The following is a 22,084-nucleotide window of genomic DNA, read 5'->3' as shown; positions in this document are numbered from 1 at the left end:
AGGACAGCCACAGCTCCTCCGCCTCGGCCCAGCGAGACGCAGCGCAGAGGAACAGTTAAGCTCCCACGTCCCTGCTCCACCAGACGGCGCGCTGCRGGACGGATTGAAGACTCCGTCACAGTGGACCTGTTCGCGCGAAGCGGCCCGGCGGCTGGAGGCTAGGACCATCGCCGGGGATACGCCTTCAAAGCAGAGCTTTCGCCCCTGCTGAGGCGTCGAGATGCGATCACTCGGTGCTTCTTGCGAAGTGGAACGACTGATGCTTTTCAGAGTCGGGAGTACACAAGCGGTAGTTTCTTTTTTTTTTTTTTTACTTTTCAAACAAATTTTGCTTTCAGTCTTTGTGGTCCAACACACACACAGTCTGAAGGACTGAAAGGAGGGAGAAAATGGCGCTCTGCAATAGTCCGAGCAGTTTGTAGGATCACTGAGACATGCTGGTATAATGGGTCACAGTGGGAGTAGCATGATTGTAGAAGCAGTGGTGCCGATAGAGGCTGTATATTGCCAGGTAATGGTTTGTGCTTCCTTTGAGCCGACGTTAAAGCAGAGAGACATGGACTCAGCTGTAGCCGAACTGAAACACGGAGCTTTGGAAGTTCGATTCATGCCGAATTGTTGAATTGTTTCCACAGAGAATAAGAYGTTCCAGAAGAAGGGTGACGTGACGCGTCCTTTAAAATGGRTCTTTATTTTTTACACRTTTACAGTAATAATGCAAGTATTATCACAGCCTTACATGAGTAGTTTGTCAGGTTCGGAAATGCGTTTATTCAGTTTTGCGCTGCGTTAGAGAAGAAGAAAAGTCAAATTTTGGAGAAGAATCAAGCTCATCGGTTCACAAAAGCATCAAAACCCCACTGCTTTCACATTTGCTTGAAGATAATATATCTGGATACAGGTGTCAGGTCAAGGGTCAGTCTCATTTAATAAAAAAAAATAAAAAAAAAATCAGGAAAAAAGTAATACAATAATAAAGAAAGACTTTTTCACTATTTATCCTATCAACCAAAAAAAAAAGCTTTTTTTTTTCTTTTTTTTTGTGCAAAAATACTCCTAGTCACACATACACTTTCAACTTCTGAAAAACTAATAAGGCCGCTGCTCCTGTGTTACTGAACCGAAATGAGACTCAGGGAAGTCATTTTGTGTGCTAAAAACATCGTAATGCATAAAAAGGGCTAATCTGTGACCTTTTAGGTGCTGACGGAAAGTTGATTATGCAACTATCTGTGGTTGTGGCTTCGCTTTTCAATGCGTTAATTTGGTTAAATAACTTATTGATATTCTTAGTTCACAAAACCAAAAACCGCTTATTAAAAGAGACAAGAATGCCACTGTGGGGTGTAGATTGTGCTTCAGACCATACATGGATTATTAGAGAATTATTTTTGCTTATGTATACCACACTTGTATGTAACCCATTAAATCAGAGTGGGGTCAGTTCTTCTTTTAGAGTTCAATGCCGACCGACTTCCGTTTCAACCCAAGGAGTCGCCATCTGCTGGCAGTAAGGAAGAATGCACTTTCAGACCCGTCTGTAGTACTGCCTTGTTAAATTGTTAAACGTTACCACTGTGTTCCTCTTTCTTCCTTTGAGGCCTTTCTTTGAGTTTTTTTTTTTGTCTTGTTTTTTTTCTCTATTGATTTGCACAATAAAAGTTGCATATACCCAAACAGCGGCTATAAAAAGAAACACTTCCTTATCCTGAAAAGGTAATAAAACACGATGTGATTTTTCTTCTGACCTTTGAGATGCAATTCACTTTATTTTTCAGGGTAAGCAGTCACATTTACAGCCAGATCGTCTTTCCTGGTAGGACACTGTCCACGCATTTGGACTGGCCTATAGTGTTTTTCCTTTCTTTTCATCCCCCACTGGTAGTTTCTGACCACTTGTTTCCTGGTCCAAAGAGCAACACGTTTAAATTTTTATTATTTTAGAGGAGTGGTGCAGATGACCTCAGCTGCAGTGRTGTCTCTCTTTTCTTCTTCTTCTTCCTCTCAGCGGTAAGCGCAGTGGCCTAAAACCGACAAACTACTCTTAAATGTAAATATGCAACAGTCAGCAGATCTTCCAGGAACACTAACTCGTGTGTGTGTTTGTGCGAATGTTTGGTTGAATAGTATTCCTGCTCATTTGTATAAAAATGTGATACAAGCTCATTATTTGTATAAATCGATCTGCATGTGTCCTTCCACCCCCACACACAACACAGACCCCCCCGCCCCCACCACCACCACCACCCCCGTTCACTGCAGCTTCAACTGTGACTCCTTTACCACGACGATACTGTAGAGAGCAAACATACTGTAGCTCTCCTGGTGTTTGATTTGCGAGTCATTTCTAATTCTGCTCGTCATAATTCCACATGTAGAATATTTGCATGGTTTACTCTTTCTGTCCGACTCTCTGCAAGTATATTTTCTATTTCCTATGTTAGAGTTTAATAAATGATCAATGAAAGAAAAGAGGAGTTTTGGGGAGAAAGTTACTTGTGTTGTTGCAGTTCCACGGCTCGACCAGCAGGGAGCATTGAGGCAGAAATGATAATGAAGATGCAGTTCGTTTGCAAAGTTTTTATTTTTACATTGCGCCATGTTATTCTGATAGATTTCAATGTATTTATTTGGGATTTTGACACAGATTAGCGCAGGGTTATGAAGTGGAAGGAAAAGATTAATGTTTTTTGTTGTTTTTTTTTTTTTACAAATGAAAATCTGAATGGTGCGGTGTGACAAAAACTAAAGCCTCAACACAGTGACTCTTGAGRACTGGAGTTACACACCGCTATCAATCTGTTTTCCCCGTTTGACTGATCTGCTTCTCTGTTTAAGCTAAAGAAAGGCATGATGCTGCCACCACCRTGTCTCCACCCTGAGTGGGTCTTAAGTTTGATTTCTGCATCTTGCAAAACTTTTAGTCCATCACATGAAGCTCAAACAGAACATATTAAAGTTTTTCTTTGTACTAAAACATGGAAAAGTTTAAAAGGGGGATTGAATACTTAAGYAAGGCATTGAGGAGAAATATTTGGAGGTTTTAAAAAGGTCCCATTTAACACGAGGTGTATAGGCAAATGGAATCTGTCGCTGCAGATCCTATGAGAAATACAGCGTGTGCATGTGTGTGTGTGTGTGTGTGTGTGTGTGTGTATGTGTGTCAGTTGCTGATTATGCAAATAATCATTAGACAATTGTACCAGGAAGTTTGGGTAAGATAGAAAAATCCCCAAGCAGCTCCTCTGAGTTCCTCATTCTGCCGTAGCAGTCCACGACGGCCATGTGACCCTCTTGTCATGCCGTGTGTGTGTGTCAGTGTGTGTCAGCGCTCGGATGAATAGGACGAAGGGCAATTCTGAGGAATAGAAGAAAAAAAGAAAAAAGTTAAGGAACTTCTACAACGCGGTCGCTTCATTTCACCAGGGATACGAAGGTAAGATACCGCTGCGAGTCAAATGTGTCTAAAATCAGTTTGTTGAATTGAAATGTTTTTGCATTAAATAGTTGGATTGTTAGATAAAGTAATGTGTTAATAGATGCCAAGTTTGCAAAAACAACCAGCCTTTTTCTTAAGTGTCTCTGAGTGAGTTGTTCATCTCGAAGACGCCTGCATGTCGTCCCGTCTTTCCCTGCCTTTCTCATGGGTGCGCTGCTAAAAGCGGGGCTGTGCGTTGGTCACAGTGTGGCACACGGGAGAGGGAGCGCAGGCTCCACATCTCGACTCCCCGGTTTCCGGCTGTTTACCGCCTGTCATGTTAAAAATACAGCAGAGGCACTGAACCAGCAGCATAAAAAAAAGAAGAAAAAAAACCCACACCAGACCCAGCTGCATGTCTCCTTTCGATTTTGCCCACTGCGGTTTTGGTTTCTGAGCTTCCTTTTAATCTTTCTGGCGCTCCTCTGTTTGAACATTTGCCCCCCTTGTTCTCTTGTTTAAACRTCGGTAATTAGCCAAGCTGAGCTCTGCAAACTTCCATGTGAATATTTTAATGACATCAGTGGACACAAGTCCAGCTCTAGGAAGAACAATGATTCTTTTGAGGTAGTCAAGAAAAAGAGAGAAAAAAAAAACTTGTTCGATTTTAAGTTTTGCACAAATATTTGTGAATCTGAAGGAAAGATCTGGAAATGTAACAGACGCCTTGACGATGGACTCATCAGTCACTTGTCGCCGTCACTGGGTCAAAGATTTACCGGATCAGGTGTTTGAGTTCATTACTACACTGTAAAAGTGAAACTTGGCTTCATTTAAATGTTAGTTGTTTTTTTTTTATCACAATAATTTAATTTGTAAGTTTAACACTGTTCTTTTCAATATACTTGATTTTTTATTTTTTTAGTTTAAATGAATAAAAACTAGTTTGGTGTTTTAACCTGCCAAGTTTACTTCAACGCGATCAAATATTTGCAGGTATTTGGTGATTGAAAACAGTCAAACGTGCTCTGATAAACTAATAACAGGTTTCTTAAAAATGGCCTTAATTAGATGAAAGATGAACATTTAAAATCTTGAACGGCAAGACTAGATTTGCTTCCTGTTTAGAATAGGAACAATGAGATGGACGCACCTTTTATTTGAGTGCTTGTAAATATAAATCAATCACATAAATGATGACCTTCGCYCAATATTGCTCATAAATATGAGTTAAACATGGGGGGAAAAAAACAACCTTATTTTGCCTTGGAAAAAATATCCATKYCAACATAATCCTTTGGTCTCTGATGTCCCACATTAAAGAAACTCTTGTACAGTTTTCTTTTTTGTTGTGGCATCCCAAGATTATCAGTGATCATCACTTCTAAAATATTCTAGATGCACTCCTGGAAGGGTTTCTGTGAATTCAGCTTCAACTGCAGAGTGTACAAAAATCGACTAACATGACAGTGGTTAAGAAGGTGCAATGTTTTTAACGTTAATGATTGATAAAGCATGTAAAGACACGCTTCTTTGTGCTAAACTGCAGATAAAGAAAGGGATTTATGGCAATTTACAGGGACAACTGAGAAACGTGTAAGAAAATTAAAGACAAGAACCACACCAATGTAGTAATATCAACATTTAAGCATCAGGCTAACTGCATTGTTTTATAACTAGGATCAAATTGGAGTGTATTAAACTGACTTTGAATCAGGGATGAACCGATTGCGTCGACTGTGGGTTTCAGTCCGATAACTGATTTTTAAAAAAAACCTGACCGATACTGATTTTTTATTTTTATTTTTTAATAATTGACACTGTCATGTGTTAAAAGGTCACACCTGAAAGGATTCAGGTGTGCACTTATCTCGTTGAAAAAAAATTKAACAATATCCATGAAACACCACAAAGTTAATTTAACTGCATGCRAAATAGAGCTTACAGATCTMGATGAAAGTCTACRCTCGAGGTCCAAATTGCTAAACTAACATTTCAAAAATTAAAACCTGCACAACAGGTGAGACCACAGAGACTACTGAGCCTCTTGTCAAAAATAAAGTGCACAGCAGTGCTTTTGCTTCGATRAAAATCACAATGTTTGAGGTCAGCWGAGGACAAACTAGCGCAACGACTTGGGTTTTAGGCTTCTTCCTAGAAGCCTGAGACAAAATGTCCAAATGCTTTGCGGCCACAGCACATATAGATGTGACATGGTGGTCAGGGGTTTCAGTCAGACCACACTCAAGCACAGCATAAGAGGACAGTGGCTGATTCTCAGACCTTTGCAGACACAGAAGAGATCAGTGGATCAGAGCGGAGTCACATGTAAGTACGTCACCTCAAATTAAGGAAATAATAGGAATTGATTGATTGGTTGATTGGTGAACTCCAACTTTAAACCTCTATAATGTGTTTGAATTGACTATCTACTGTAAGATGCTGTGGACTGCATAACAATAAACTGATTGTATTTTTGGGAAGAGAGGAATGGAAATAATATCAGACCCATCAAATTATTAATGACATTGGAATGCTGMCTGCAGTCCTCTACTACCGTATGTTGAAGCAGGAGTATAGTGTGTAATTGACATACTTATGGTGAGCAACTCCATCATCTGAGTCAGTGGGGAAAATATAGATGTTGAGTGCAAGAGGCACAAAAAGGAAACCTTGAGGCACCCCGTGTTTGATTTTTTTTTTGTTGCGGGAATTTATAGTTGCTGGATGACACAGAAAGTCTGGTAAAACTTGAACCAGTTATTAATCACTGTGTTAGTAACTGAGATCCAACGGCACCAAGATAGACTGAAAACAATGTAGTGGTGTKGTCAGAAACGCAGCTGTAAGCACTGGAAATATACCTACTGCAGAATATTTTTGATCAAATCTGAGTGAATTTGTTCAATCTTTGCCATAAAAAACAATTATTACACTTGACCGATGAAGCGATGTTTTTGGGGTTTTTTTACTCCAACCCACTTCTGTTTTTTTATATAAGAAATGTACATAGAAATGTACAAAATGTTACTTTATGTAATTTTCAAAGTGTTGATATTTTGCTGGCGCTTGCACCACAACATTTCAAGCATAACTTATGCTTAGATGCAACATTCAACGACGCTAAATTGGCTCCAGACTTATGGTTATCATCAGGTTCAGTTTGTTAGGCCGAAAGACAYGACTTTTTAAATGCAGAGGGRAAAAAACACTMAAACAAACAAAACATAAAGAGCAAYGGTGAATAATCGCACAAGAAGAACAACAAGTGCAACAATAATCATATTTCTACATTATGGTAAATGGACTTAATTTATGTTACGCTTTTGTAGTCATAGCAACTCAAAGCGATTTGCACTAGAGCCACATTTGGCCAGCTGCACGCACGCACGCACGCACGCACGCACGCACGCACACACACACACACACACACACACACGTCTTCATTTACCAAAGAACATCGACATGCGGCAGAGAGAAGCTGGAATCAAACCCACAACTTTGGGACTGCTCTACGGTCGCTCCATATACAACTCACCAACTGCTTTGTGGAAGTAGCGCCGGTCATAAATATTGTTATATTGCCACCGTCTCATTTCCTACTTTAACAAGCTAAAAAGCACTGTCTAATATTTCAAATTTTACATTCRATGTATTTAAATGTCCATCTATTTCTGGTTGTCGTTGCACTCAATCATTGTAAACTTCCGTTCTTCAACGACTCTCATGACTTTAGTCCTTCTGTCTCAGAGCACCACCACCGTACTTTCTGCTATAAGGTTTTCGTAAAGGTTCTTCCATGTATGTTAATATTTTATTATTTTTATTTATTTTAAAATTTGTGAGATATCTGAAGTTTTATGGCTTTTTCTTGAGGATAAAAATRCACCACAAACAAGATTCAAAAGCAAAGCAGGTCAATCACGGGCTTTCCATCGCTTTCATCCCTTCTAAGAAATAAAAAGGTCACTTCCGTAAGAAAGTTTCTGTTTATTATCCCGTGAGTTATTATCACTGGGTGATTAATTCATATCTGACAGTTTTTGTGCGTGTTGGTAGTCTGAATGTTTTAAAGGGCCGTTTTCATCTCAACCTTACACAGACATAAACATGCATGTGAATAAATCAGTTTTCAATCAGTTGTTTTTGGCATTAAAGTGTTAGTACGTTTTCACTGAGGCTCTGTAAATGTTCGTATGTAGAGCGGCTTTAGATGGAAATCGTAAGGTCCTGTTTTGAAGAACCACTTTTGCTCAAAGTGCTCCGTCCGTGAGAGGATCTGCAGCTTGGAGCTCACTTCCTGTTGACTTAAAGTCCGTAACCAGTTTTAAAAAAAAACAAAAACAAAAACTCTGGTTATGTCAGAAACAGAACTGTATCGATTTTTGATGTTTTATGTTTCTCTGTTTGCTTGTATATGTTGTCGACTTTATGTTGTGCTATTTGAAATGATTATCACTTCAGTTTTTTAGAGGTACTGTTTAAAAGCCCATCAAGGGACAAGTGCTGCGAATTAGCTGTTGCTATTGCACTATGACGCAAACATGGGACTGCTGTTCTGTTCAGTTTGTCTATGTCGATATGTGTTTGTCCCCATCAAACAAACTTAATATATATATAAAATTTTAAATTGACATTTGTAACTGTAAACAAAATAGACCAGAGTGTATTTGCTAAATTATTGATTATTGCAAGGTAACACAAAGGAAATTCCCTTCCCCGACCCCCATGTCCACTAGGGGGCTCCTGACCCGAAGGACGTTCACGCAAAGTGCTCATCCGTGCCGTTTCTGACAGGAAAAAATGTTTAAATATTCCAGCAAGTCTCATTCCAATACGTTTCTGATGGCATGATTTTTTTTTTCTGTGTGTGTTTTTTTTCCTGAGGATCATTTATCCAGAGTGTGTAAATATATACACAAGTGGGTTGGATTGTTCATCCAATGTAAAAAAAAAAAACCCTCGGAAATAAAAAAATTAATATGACCTTTATATGGAGTGGGTACGAAGTGTATGTAAAACTCCTAACAGAGCTGCATTGATGATTCCTTTTGGCTGTTGATACGTTTCCTTCTTTTTTGTTTTTTTTTTTCCCAAACCGGTCTCCTGGACTCTAAAGAGCATCCATTGACCTAGACGACCTGTTTTCCTGGATAGGAGCAGAAATTGTTTTCCTGCTCCGATTTTTTTTAAATTATCATCAAGATTACCATCTATATTTTTCCTGACTTCTGCTTTCGTTATGCAAAGATATTTTTTATTTTGCCCTCCAGAAGTGTTGGGTTTTTTTTTTTTATCATCTTGCCGTTTGGTATACTTTGTTAATAATTCATCAAGACTTCACAGATTTTTGCAGTAATGTCACTTCTCTCCACTGAAGGAGCTTTGCCTCGATTTAACATTTACTCAGTTGTCGACACGCTTATCTTGTTTCCTTATGGCCACAGGATATTTGCTGGTGTAAATAACTCTTTCTACATCATGATAATCCATCATAATAACCTGCACAAAAATAGAAATATTGCTGCTGCAAGTGGTGGCATGTTCCTTCCTTCTCACTCTCGTGACAGAATGTGTAATCCTGACATTCACCAATTCTAAGTGAATGTTAGAATCAGTAATGTCCAAATATACCTCTTCTCTATAGTACAAGAAGCCAGTTAGTCATGGCATCTGCTGAAGGTCCATGCTAGTAAGTCAGAACAGGAAACAGTTTTTTTTTTCTTTCTTTTTTAATGCTTGTGGTTTGGTTTTGAGGTTGCATGTACCTTTGTGTCCACGCCGGTGTAACTATAGCAAAGGATCTGGCAGGTTGCGGCCTCAACGCCGATTAGCAGAAACAGTCTGATCAGAAGCCACATTGATGAAACGAGGGCAGTGAACTCTGCTGCAGCAAATCTTTCATTGCTCTGAAATGATTGGAGCGGCGAAGCCCAGACAAAATAGGAATATTTTCTTTGTGTTAATCTCATCACACAAGATTTACCAAAATAATTTTTTTAAGGAAGATAATGTGGGTGGGGGGGAGGGGCTGGAGGGCGAAGACACATCTACTCTCTGTGTTTTTGGGTCAATGACATCACAAGAGGTAGAAATAGTTGGAGTCGGAGACATCAGGTCGGATGAGCGGCTTTTGACTGAATCTGACATAAATTCTGACATTTCCGATTTCCACTCGCAAAGAGTTTATTTCGAGTCGGAGTTCGACTCGGTTGCATTCTTGTAACGGTTGCAAACACCTGCTTGTAATTTTCTTTTATTGGTTTGAAATTTGACCTTCCCTTACAGCTCAACCTCTTTGCTGAAACCCAACAGAACACAAGAAGATTTCATCTAACAGGTGGAAACAAAAACACAGACGGAGTCATGCGACATCACCAAATATCCTGCATGTGAGACGACAGAATCCGTCTTGATAAAATAATCGTTGGTAAACATTTTTGTCAACGCCCAATTACGTTTTATAAAACACATCTACATCTTAATGCAGATGTGTTTTGCATCTGCACATCTGCATTTTACTGCAGACCACGCCTGGTACACAACGCAGAACTTTGGCAGAAGTTTTAAGCGTCGCAAGTTCCTCTCTACTTTTTGCTCGTGCCATTTATATTCTGTTTTGCAACTTCTGTCGTTACAGTCAGATTGTAGGAAAATGTGTCAATTGATTTTGGCTGCGTGCATCCAGGGCGATGACCTCAGCACGCCGGCTCAGAATGCCTCGAGTCAGCATCAATTCTCTTGAGGGGATTTATTTGAAGTAACTAAGAGACCAAATCGCTATAAGAATTAGGCAAAGAGAGGAACAGTTATCGAGCCCTGTACGCTCACAACCTTGTTAAAATGCCAGCCGTTTTGTTCACATAAATGTAAGATTATTAGAAATAATTCCAGAACTTTTTTTTTCCACCTTTAATGTGTATATCCTGTAGAAATCAGTTGCAAAACAAAATAAAATAGCAGAGGGAAAATGCAAAAAACAAAACAAAACAAAAAAAAAACAGCAAAGTTGTAACAACCTGGTTAAATAAGTTGAATAACCATTTAACTATAAACCTTTACACCTTTAGTTTACAAAGTATTAAAAAGAACACAGGCGGTCTTCTTTAGTGGGAGTCAGTCAGCAGGTCATATCATGACTTGTTTATTTTTGCCGTTAGTTAAAATGCAGAGTGGTGGGAAACGTCTCGGTAGTTTGCATTTTTCCTTCTCGTGCCCCACAAGGACAAACACGTCAAACTGGTTTCAAGAACAGCTTTTAATATTCCAGCATCGAGTTATTTATCGGAGCATCCTGCTTTCCGCATTCCGCTCGTGTGCCAAACAGGAATACAAGAAAAAAAATGTAAAAACGAAATTTACAAATCGTAAGGATTTTACAGCGAAGCTCTGTTCTGCGTCCCAATTTAAACTTCTGATCGGTGCTCCTGCTTTTATGTGTGCAGTGAAGGTATAAAACTTTCCATTCATATGTCTACCACGTTTGCTTCCTTCTGCTTCGTTTGCGTCACGCATTCCGTCAATAATTTGGTCTTATTATGCATCGTCGATCTATTTTAGTGTGCAGGGTTTCAACCTGCATCAGCACAGGAAGTGCAATGATGCGAAATATTATTGCTGCTATTTCTGACCAGGCTGTCAGACTCTTTATTTATTTGTGTTTATGAAGATTAGTTCATCAAAATCCACCAATCCAAACATCTGAAAAACCGTACTGAATTCTGCGCAACTTTCTGCTGATCTTGTTTTTGTTTGTTTAACATAGATATTGCATTTCATTTGAGGTTTTTTTTCTCCCCATTTTCCATTTGACTAAAGCAGGAGTTTGCAACCTTTACCGTCCGTCTAAATAAAACCACTGAGTGACGCAAATATTACATGACTTTATAATTTTCTGAATCATTTCTCAAAAGAAATACGTTGTAGTCGGGTAAAAAAAAACAAAAAACAAGTCATTTAATTTCAGTTTATAGGTTTTAAAAAGAAGAAAGAGCATGAATACAATTTCTTCATTTGGATGTTGATATTTCCAATATTACTATATTATTTCCAGTATTACTGACTATTTTGGTGTCATTATGTTGTAAAAAAAAAAAGAATAAAATTCAATTGTTACCTGAAAACAAATGAAAAACTGCTAAAATATGCATTCGTTGTTATCTTTATTTAAAATCTTTAGCTTGTTCTTTCACATTTTTAGCCAAAATTAATAAGATCCATAATGGGAGATTGAAAGAAACACTTATGGTTGTTAAGCAAATCAAGAGACACGCAGCATGTGTCCAGCAAAGTGATGAAAAGAGAAAAAAAAAAGTGTCTCTGATAATCTTTGAAAAGATTCAGTAAATTTTTTCACAGCAAACAAACAGTCGCCACAAAGCGGAAGGTAGATGTTGTAAATATGTCCATTTTGCACAAAATTATTAATCTTAATCACAAAGGCAGTTTCGATGTGAAAGTCAGTCTGTGATTTATATAGTTTCCACATGCAGAGGTTATAAAAGTCTTTATGACCTTTATGACCGAGTAGTTCAGGGAAGTCAGAAAATGCAACACGGAAATCTCAGTGATGATGATAAGCAGAAAGAAAACGAGTAACCGTGTAAAACATCTAATAAAATTTTCAGAACAATTAATTAGAAAGTGGCAAAACAAGAACTGTACAGTAAAAGCGGGTCACACAAAGGTCGATGCTTTCGGGCATCTGGAGTAAAAAATAAGCCCCGACTGTTTCCATCACATTCTGCTGAGAATTTTATCTTCTCATCAGCTCTGACCAGCTTCCTGCATAACACTCACACCGCCAATGTGCCACTGTTGCAATAGTTTGATGTTTTGCTGAAGCGCACGACTCTCTCATAGTTCTGTGGACTTGAGCTGTTGGTCTCTGCAGCTCCTCCAGAGTTTCCAGTTCGGAATCGTAATTTTTTTCTTTTTTTAGGAGGAATTAATGCTGTAAAGAGGGTTCACAACTTCCTCTTTTCATGACCTCTAATGCGTTCCAAAAAATCTGGAATATGGCCCTGACTGAGAATATTTTTAATTTTTTTACTCTCGCAAAAAATATGAACAAATTGAAACAAAACATTTGGCTGCATCACAACTGGTATTAGCAGCTTCAGGCCCCATCTGACACAAAAAAATCACATCAGGAATATTCGGACTTGCAAAGAAGTAAAATAAATAAATAAATAAATAAAAAACTCAGGTGCCTGCTGGAGAGCTTATTTTGTTTGAGCAGCCGTTCATTTTAACAGACTGTGCCGCTTTTCCCTTTCCTCTCTTCCCCCAGCCTTTCGACCCCAGCAGGCGGGATGGGCTGTCTGAAGTCCACGCTGAGCGGCGGCCTGGCGACCGGTGTGGAGAGCAAAATCAGACAGCAGGCCGAAAAACCGGAGCCGGCACACTATGTCAGAGACCCCACCTTCAACACCAACAAGGTGAGTAGAAAGGAAGCGGAGCCCAGTAGGAATCAGCTCTGAACCCGAACAGATGTGCCACAACCGTGGCTTAAACGGTTAAAAAAAAACCCATGTACGCTAGCAGAAACGGTTAAATCTCTGTTCTAAACTAAGAAGGTTTCCACAGTTTTGCAATAAGATGACTAAATTGTTCCTCAAGTGGTCAGAACTTCCCGTTCTCCGATGACGACGATTATGGTCTGGAAATATGAAACGAACACATTCTGAATGTGTGCAAAAGCCGTTTTAAATAAAATAAAATAAAAATACAATTCAAAATCTGATGTTGTGCTTTTCTTTACAGAATAACTCCCTGCTACCAGGTCAAAGGTTCCAGCAAATGGAAGGTAACCTTCTTTTTTTTGTTGTTTTTTGTTTTCCTCTTGCATTAGCTTTCCACATCTGGTGAAAGCGTTCCTATGATACCTGGAGTAAAGTAAGCTGACGTCTAAAAGCGACTTAGCGAAGAAAAAAAAAAACCCAACAACAACAACATAACCATAATAGCATTAAAAAGTCAGCATTTTTCACTGATGGAGAGAATATCACAAGTTAACGCTTGGACATTTTCACTCCGTACCACAATCACCTTTCCATTTGATTTGTTTTCTAATTTAGTCCTGTCATGCAAGATGAAACTTGAGGAAAAAGAAACGTTTTTCTCAAGTTCCTCTATTCCGATTTAGCAATCTAATCATTTTAAGAGGCCGGCCTCGTGGACGTTGAGGATCAGAATATCAGCAGAAACATGCAAAGAGCTGGTCAGAAATCTTGATTGCTGTAATTCCATCAAATATATTTCCATTGACTATTGAGAGAAGATCTAGATAGTTGCCATTCATTAATTCAAATGCAAATAAAAAAACAGGTCATTTCTTCATAATCAACACTTCTAATGTTTTGATCCTGTTTAAACTTGCTCTACAACCACTGTGTGCTATTGAGGGACTCTTTATTTTGTTGGTGTTTAAAAATGTCAACCTTTGTGTTTTTTCTGCTCTAGAGAAAGAGTCAACTTTCAAAATGGTGATTGGTCTTTATCCTTACGAGGCGTTGCATCGAGAAGATTTAGGTTTCAAGAAAGGAGAGAAGCTGAAAATCCTGGAAGAGTAAGTGGGCTGATCTTTAACTTGGACTAATGCAGCTCATCAAACTGTGTCTTGGTATTTCTACATTCAGTCAGGAGCAATAAAAGTCAGAGTGACCACGAGGTCCAAGTCCTTCTGTCCATAGAAGGAATCTTTGTTGAGCAGTTCTGCAAATTAGCCTTTGACCAGACGGCCTATAGATAGGACAACGGTCACTCTCAACTCTAATGTAGTTTCATGTCCTGTTCCTGCACAAATACATCTAGATAAATAACAGTATCTTTCACTGAGTCAGAATCTTCAGCATGGAAATAATGTTTCTCCTACACTCCAAATTCATGACCGTGAGGTGAACTGGTTTGGCTAAAATGCCTTTATGTGAGATTGTGCACAAATTGTTTCTCGCTGGAGATTGGCGTCACTTCAATCTCCAGGAAATGGATGGATGCTGGATTTTACACAAATTACCTGATTTGTGTAAATTAGTCCAGTGATTGTGAACAGCGCCTGAGAGCGTCCGCAAATATAATAGGAAACTTTTTTTATTGCTTTGGGTGCAGGGGAAAAAGCCAAACGTCTTCCAGACCGTGTAAGCTGGGTTGAACTGAATAATTATTTTTGGCGTAATATCGTCAGAAAATGTGTTTTGGCATAAAAGTAAGGAAATGTTTTCCCCGTTTGCTTTCAGACACGGTGATTGGTGGAAAGCAAAGTCTCTAACGTCCAACAAAGAAGGATTCATCCCATCCAATTACGTTGCACAAGTCGATACCATGGAAACGGAAGAGTGAGTATGATGTTGGATCAAAGTTTTAGCTTTTCCTTAACAATAATGCTACTGTGTTAATGCATCTCACTGTAAAATAACAATAAAATAACAAAGTAAAAAAAAAAATCACCCTGAAATCATTGCAGGTGGTTTTTCAAAGACATCACAAGGAAGGATGCAGAGAGGCAGCTGTTGGCTCCCGCAAACAAACCAGGCTCTTATCTTATCAGGGAAAGCGAAACATCCAAAGGTACTAAACAATTTTCCCACAAAATTCCTTCACAATTCAGCATCTGGGATTCAGCATGAGACTTGTCTCTCCCTTCTCTCCTCCCCACACAGGGAATTTCTCCTTATCAATCAGAGACATCGATGCCCAGGGCGTGGATTCGGTGAAACATTATAAAATCAGGAAGTTGGACAACGGCGGCTTCTACGTCTCTCCCAAAATTTCCTTCCCGGACATCAACAGCATGCTCAAACATTACCACAGTGAGTATGGATCGGGAGCAGAAGGGGAAAAAGCTTGAAATCACAGCTGAGAGTGAGGTCACGGCGTATTGACTCAGACTTGGGTAAACTTGCTGATTCCCACCGTAGGATTAGAAAATACTGGAAAAGTTTGGGAATTTTTTTAGAGTGACGGTCAGAAGGGAGCATACAGTAACAAACACTTTGAAATGTTGCTTGGATTGTAATCCTCTTTGTGACAACCAAGGAGCAAAGTTATTGGCAAATATTGCTCCTCAGTTATTTATCCTTACAATACCATTTCATATTTAATGCTCCCTTATTTGTTGTCGTTTCTAGATTAAACTGCAGGAATGCTTTTGTGCCAATTTGAGTGCATCTCAGTTTAAAATGAGGAAATGACATCATATAAAACACATTCAAAAGCCAAAAAAAAAAACATGTTTGCTAATATGTGCTGAAAATGTATTTTCTCCTTTCCAGATTTCTCAGGATGTTGCTTCCTTGTCTTTGTTTCCCACAAAGACAACATAAATTACAACATATATTGTAATTTATGTTGTAAATTACAATTTACAACATAAATTACTTTCTAAGTAGCCAAACTTATTTTACTTTCAGTTTTTATGCTTTCCACGACTAATGAGTCTTTAGCTTCTGGTGTGTAGCGCTTCATGAAAAGAGTGCGGTGTCAAGGTTAAAATTACACTTAATCATCACAAGAAAACACACCAAAAAAAAAAAGTGCCTTTGTGCCTCTCAGCCAGGTCAGATGGTCTGTGCCGCAAACTGGAGCGTCCGTGCGTGAAACCCAAAGCCCAGCGGCCGTGGGACAAGGACGCCTGGGAGATTTCCAAAGACTCGATAAAGTTTGTGAAGAAACTGGGAGCGGGACAGTTTGGAGAAGTGTGGATGGGTAAGAAAAGGAGCAAAACTTTTAATTAATGAAACCTATTCATTTCTCTAGAACCTCTTTTTATTAAACCAAGAAGGTGTTCTTGGTTTAACTGAATCTCAAACTCCAGTCCTGGAAAAGGGTCTTTGCTGCGCAGTAGGCAAAATAAGTGGTTTAGATTCTGTGGCTGACTGCAATTTTGACRCCTTAGAGCACTTCCTATTGTGACGGCTGTGTGTCTAAATAAGCCTGAGAACTAATTAGCTCATCATTGTTTTATGCTGTGCCTTTAAATAGACTTCTGCTTTGTGTCGGAAAAAAACATTTCACTAAAGTGTCTCTCTGCAAAAGGTTTCAGAGTCCAAAATCTCTTATATTACAGATTTTAACTTGAAAAAGACAAATGCCTATGAATTTCACAACTCGACACTGATGGGTGTCATTGCACCTGGATCATTTRATGACCTACAGAAATGAGTCTATCCTTGTATATGTGCTTAGGAGGTCAACTTGTTATCATAGAGGGGGGAAAAAAACCCGCAAAGACTTATTTGCATTGGTAGTTGAGAGACTATTAAAGTATAATGTTTGAAAAATCTGCAGTATGATCTAAACTTTCAGAGTCCGGATTATGAGCAAACCTGTTTCCCTTGTGAAAGTTGTGCCACCACAACAGCTAAGCAACAGAAGTGACAATCGTAACACAGTTTGACTTTAATACATTTCCATTCAGACTTGACTTGTAGATTTGAGACACATTTCACTAAGTTCCCTGATAACCGGTGACTCACAATTGCAAATTTTTAAGAGAATAACTTGAACCTCAGGTGGATTTTGTTAGTCGAGCTGACTGCAGCTCAGCTGTAGGCCAACATGGCCGACCTACAGGTTACAGTAGGGGATGGATTACCTAATGAACATGAGATCAACTTGTTACATAAATTTCTTTATCTAAAAATCATTTTGTTTTGTTTGTTATAACAGAAAATGAAGCATACTGCACACTTCACTTTCATTCTAAGTTGAAGTTTTCAGTGTACAGTACTGATCGTGGAAGACGTTTGCCTTATCCAGCTCATTAAAGTGTTTGGCACATTAAAAAACACAACAAAAACAAAAACTAAGTCTCATTTCAACAGATCTGTAACAGTATCCTCTATTCCCCGTTTCCTGTTTTCACGCTGTGTGGCGTCAGCTTACTACAACAACGCAACCAAAGTGGCCGTGAAGACCTTGAAGCCTGGCACCATGACCGCCGAGGCGTTCATGGAAGAAGCCAACGTGATGAAGACTCTGCACCACGACAGACTGGTGCGGCTCTACGCCGTCGTCACCAAGACCGAGCCCATCTACATCATCACCGAATTCATGGCAAACGGTACATTGCCACGCTTTGTTATTTTGCCATCCACGGACACAGCTTTGAGACGATTTGATATCGTCCGTCGAGTCAGACGCCCAAATAAAACGAAAGAGCTGCTTTGCATTTGTACAACTTAGATTGTATGAAGTGGATTATTTGAGATACTACACCAACAACAAATAACTCATTCTGTTAAAGTTAAAAATAGGCTTGGAGTTATGTTCTCACAGCTAACGGCTTATTCTGTCCTGTGTTTAGGAAGTCTCCTGGACTTCTTAAAGAGTGACGCAGGAAGCAGACAGAAACTACCAAAGCTCATCGATTTCTCAGCACAGGTAATCTCCCCTCAGCCCCATTTTGTACTTCTTAAACTTTCCACTTCTATTACTCCCCTTTAAGCGTGATGCAGTAAGGAATACTAGTAGCATTATACATAACTACATTACACAGTATTGCAGAATTTACATAGCAAAAATATATAATCTGTTAACTTGACTTTAAAAACAGAAAAGTTCAAATTGCTGCTGTTGCTTTCTAAAGTGCAACACAAGCCATTAGTTGTTTAATTAGCCGGGCTATCTGCTCAGGTAGCCAGCATTCAGTCGGTATTACTGGTCTTAGGTGACTATTTGTCATTTCCAGTTATTTGAAAGTGCAATTCAATGAGTAGCTCTCCTTTGGTTTTGCACACTGTGGCTTTTAATGCTTTCTGTGACCACAAAACAAGAATAGCTTAGCTTTATTTCCTCCAGCTGACCAAGGAAAAACACAGTCATTCTGAAACTAACTCATGCATGTTGCTTACTCAACTTAAAACTGTAGAAACTGTATAAAGAAACATTTTTTTTTCTGTTTTGTTTTAATCAGTCTAAAAATCTTTGTATACCTTAATACTAGAATTTAGCCACAAGGCTTCTTAATATACACACAAATATTTCTGTCAAGCCAATTTATGGACAATAATTTGTGTTGACAACAAAATATGATAATGGCATAAATATAAGCAGCTTTGAAGTCAGGATAGCTACAATTTTAGCTATACCGTGAATCGACTTGCTGCCATACAAATTGACTTGACTACAAAGATATTTTAGCTACAAAACTACGAGTGTAGTTAAAGTAAATCACCCACAGCTCTAATTAAGCTGCAAATCTGCAAATTTAGTGACAAGGCCAACTCAAAAGTAGTCACCTGAACCAGCTACAATTCTTCACGTGCAGTCATAAAATTACGATTCTAATATACATCTTTCCCCGCTTATCTATCATGATCGTTGAATACGAACGCACTTGTTTTCCGTTGGGTTTCAGATCGCAGAGGGCATGGCTTACATAGAGAAGAAGAATTACATTCACAGAGACCTGAGGGCGGCTAACGTGCTCGTGTCCGAGAGCTTGCTTTGCAAAATAGCCGACTTTGGCTTGGCGAGGGTCATAGAGGACAACGAGTACTCCGCACGGGAAGGTAAGCGTTGTGTGGGAAGGAGAGAATGAGTGCGCCATCCAACTTCTCTGTTGTGCAAGACATTTTTCTCTTGTCACACGTTAGCCATTTCCTTTACTCCCTGTGACAGATTGAGATTGAAGAAAAAAAAAAGCCCCTCTTTCCTGGAAAGGGCTATTCTGTTGGGCAACAGGAAAGACATTTTTTGTTTCACTTTGCAGATAACCTGCCTTTCAGACTCTTGTATTAAATACTTACACAAGGCATTTATGACTTGTGTAAGTAGTAGTTTAGAAAACTACCAAAACATGTTCAGGCACTTCAGAAATCAGTTATTTTCCATTCATTTCGTACACAATAAATTATTTTAATACAGATTAAAGAAAAACTGATTTTTCCCACTAATTTAAACAAAACAACTGAATGTGTGAAACTGCAAACACAGTAGAGAAAATCTGGATCAACATATTAACKGAAAGTATCCGACTGTGTGTAAAAATCTCCAAATCTGTCGTGTCTTTTAGGTGACAGTAAGAGTGAAAAAGACTGTTGTGGTTAAGAGCACACAGGTGTGAAGAACATTTGTAACCTTTAAATGGAGCCAAGACACAGTCCTTGTAACTAAAATAAGGAATTATGGGAGTAAGACTTTAGCTTACCATGTAATGTTTGAAAAGTGACCTTTCAGATCTACCAGTATAGAGTGGTTGGCATAGGAAATGTAGCATATTTGCATTTTACAGTTGGGGTAAAAAAAAAATCAAAAACGAATGTTTGGGGATTTTTAAAGAACAGACGTATTTATGTTTGGGTGATAAATGAAACTTGTCTGACTACTCACCTGGAACCAGGAATCTATCAATAAACTTGTGGGTCCATAAATAGACTGGACAGCTTTCCACGGCACACAGCACAGGTGTGTTGAGTGGGATTGGGCGCTGCAGTGGATTATTTACATAGACTAGGCAAAGTATGCGTAAATATAATATTTTGTTGATTAAATTTCAGGTGTGTGTGTGTGTCCCCTTACTCTACGCTCCCAGGTGCCAAATTCCCCATCAAATGGACCGCTCCGGAGGCCATCAACTACGGCACCTTCACCATCAAATCAGACATGTGGTCTTTCGGAGTGCTTCTCTATGAGATTATCACATATGGAAAAATCCCATATCCAGGTAAGCAAGTGTGTCGCTGCAGCTGTGCTCTCTACTGCGTGAAACCAATCATATTTATGAATAAATTATGAATAATACAGTTTGAAGATTTGGTACTCTCGTTGACTTTAGAAATTAATGTGCTACTATTCCACAAGGCGAAGCTTAGAAGTAAAACATAAATGCGACAAACCAGTCTCATTCTCTGCAATTTGTACGCTCAAGTTATTTAATTCAATTAATTTATCTGGTGCAAAATTAACAACAAACGTTGTTGGCAAGGACCCAAGTGCAGAGCAAAATGTAAGGTGGAAAATTAGAGTTTTGATAAAATGTCAAACTTACTGAAATGGTAGGAACATGGAAGCACATGGACAGGTAACCAGAAGAAAAAGAGAAAAGGAAAAAAAAGTGACGGACAGCTCCAGTAACAAACAATGAAAATCCAGGAACTTAAATCAAGTGGAAAACAGCTGAGACAGAAACAAAACCCAAAGAGCAAAATGCAAGAAAAAAACTAAGAAATGAAGTAAAAAAGGGTTGAACTATATGGCAAGACATTTTGAACAATAATGAATCCAGGTGTCTGAACAGAATGTGGTAGGATATAAACTAATATAAATATCAAAATACAAGCAACATTCAAACAGGCCTGGATCATGACCAAAACAAAAAGCTGCAAACGTTGCATGTTTGCCATTTTCTTCCAGTTTGTAAGATATTTTTATGGCCCTGTTATCATTGTCGGCACATTGTCTGGCATTATACTGACACCTACTGCCCTCATTTTCACCAGTCTGATTTATGTCTACAGAAACCTTCTCATAAACTGACCTCCGTTATTCCTCCTGTCACACGAGCTCCTAACTTGTGTCTGCGCTTGTCTCTAAGGGATGACGAAGGGAGAGGTGATGTCCTCCATACAGCGCGGCTACAGGATGTCCCAGCCCGAAAACTGTCCGTCTGAGCTGTACGAGATCATGATGACCTGCTGGAAGGACAAGCCCGAAGACAGACCCACCTTTGACTACATACAGAGCGTCCTGGACGACTTCTACACCGCGACAGAGGGACAGTACCAGGATCAGCCATAGCGCCGCCGAGTCATCCCATAAGGACATTCACGACAATTAACATCCGCTCTACTGGTTGTGTGTTTTTAACTTCTTCACAGTTTAATTGTATATATACCACATGTTGATGTCCACTTAATTTTGAAGATTTTATATAGTTTCACAAACAATCTCGATGAAAGAAGTCATCTTTCAAGATATTCTGAACAACATGGATTCATTTTGTTTTTTTAATGGATGTGAACTGTATTTAAATGAGATTGTAATTGTAAGTATATTTGAGAAATGTGGTCTAAATGTAAACGTTTTAAATGGGTAATTTGGACTGACTACGTGCAGATTTTTTTTTTAGAAGGTTTTTCGTTAATTTAAGCTGGACAGGAAGAAGCGCAGAGAAAGGAGATATTGAGAAAGTGGCCTGGGGATAGGCGTTAAACCACAAATAACTGCGTTGAAAACTGGAGTTTCTGCCTGTGTTGTGGTGGAACTGTATGTCGTACTTGTGTATATATATATGTGGTCATAGACCTAAGAAAATCATAAGCTGCTTTAAAATACGGACCCCAGACTTGGAACGTCACTTTCTTTGGAAGTAAGTGAGAGACTAAGATGGACTGCTACATGTTGGCCTCAGGTGACATAATCTTACTAACTCAAGATATTAAACAGTATGAAATATGTCATATTTTTCTATGTAGTGATTGAAAGCCTGAGTTATTATATTAAACGTCATGTTTGGTATTGAATGGCTGTACATTTTGTATGAAATAAAAAAAAACAATACACATATGCGGATGTTCTTTGTTATTTTAAGTTTCAGTTTTAGAAATTGCGCATAAAATGTGTTTGATTTGAAAAATTGGATCTCCATTTGTAATTTACTCGTGGTTTGCTGGATTCCCCTGACTTTCCTTTGTGGATTGCTGTCTTAGACCAGTGACTCCAAAG

At 38.8% G+C, this 22,084-nt stretch overlaps 2 protein-coding genes across 4 annotated transcripts in view; both read left to right on the top strand.

Moving 5' to 3' along the window:
- Positions 1-1,747, top strand: part of LOC103478919 (cAMP-dependent protein kinase inhibitor alpha) — a 4,020-nt gene extending 2,273 nt beyond the window's left edge. The window contains exon 3 of the mRNA XM_008433027.2: positions 3-1,747. Within this exon, the coding sequence (XP_008431249.1) occupies positions 3-59 (57 nt within the window). The 3' untranslated portion in view covers positions 60-1,747. The remainder of the gene's footprint in view (positions 1-2) is intronic.
- Positions 1,748-2,562: 815 nt separating this feature from the next.
- On the top strand, positions 2,563-21,926 carry lyn (LYN proto-oncogene, Src family tyrosine kinase). 3 transcript variants are annotated; one of them, XM_008433026.2, is made up of 13 exons: positions 2,563-3,436; positions 12,711-12,858; positions 13,184-13,226; positions 13,883-13,988; positions 14,656-14,754; positions 14,883-14,986; positions 15,079-15,228; positions 15,971-16,123; positions 17,298-17,480; positions 17,724-17,800; positions 18,777-18,930; positions 19,953-20,084; positions 20,955-21,926. In XM_008433026.2, exons 2-13 carry the CDS (start codon positions 12,733-12,735, stop codon positions 21,155-21,157), a joined length of 1,530 nt encoding a protein of 509 aa, XP_008431248.1. In that variant the 5' UTR covers positions 2,563-3,436; positions 12,711-12,732; the 3' UTR covers positions 21,158-21,926. The 3 variants fall into 3 exon arrangements, with proteins under 3 accessions (XP_008431248.1, XP_017165692.1, XP_008431247.1); XM_017310203.1 differs by lacking the exon at positions 2,563-3,436 and adding an exon at positions 5,608-5,750; XM_008433025.2 differs by lacking the exon at positions 2,563-3,436 and adding an exon at positions 11,574-12,592.
- Positions 21,927-22,084: the final 158 nt, after the last annotated feature.

This window comes from Poecilia reticulata, linkage group LG17 (assembly GCF_000633615.1).
Source record: "Poecilia reticulata strain Guanapo linkage group LG17, Guppy_female_1.0+MT, whole genome shotgun sequence".
In the NCBI taxonomy this organism is placed as follows: Eukaryota; Metazoa; Chordata; class Actinopteri; order Cyprinodontiformes; family Poeciliidae; genus Poecilia; species Poecilia reticulata.
This window is presented reverse-complemented; position numbering and strand designations above follow the sequence as displayed.

Coding starts and splice junctions, on each gene's coding strand:
- lyn (XM_017310203.1), top strand. CDS start 5,632: ATGGTGGTCAGGGGTTTCAGTCAGACCACACTCAAGCACAGCATAAGA. Junction 12,859..13,183: donor CCACCTTCAACACCAACAAG/GTGAGTAGAAAG, acceptor TTTTCTTTACAG/AATAACTCCCTGCTACCAGG. Junction 17,801..18,776: donor TCATCGATTTCTCAGCACAG/GTAATCTCCCCT, acceptor GTTGGGTTTCAG/ATCGCAGAGGGCATGGCTTA.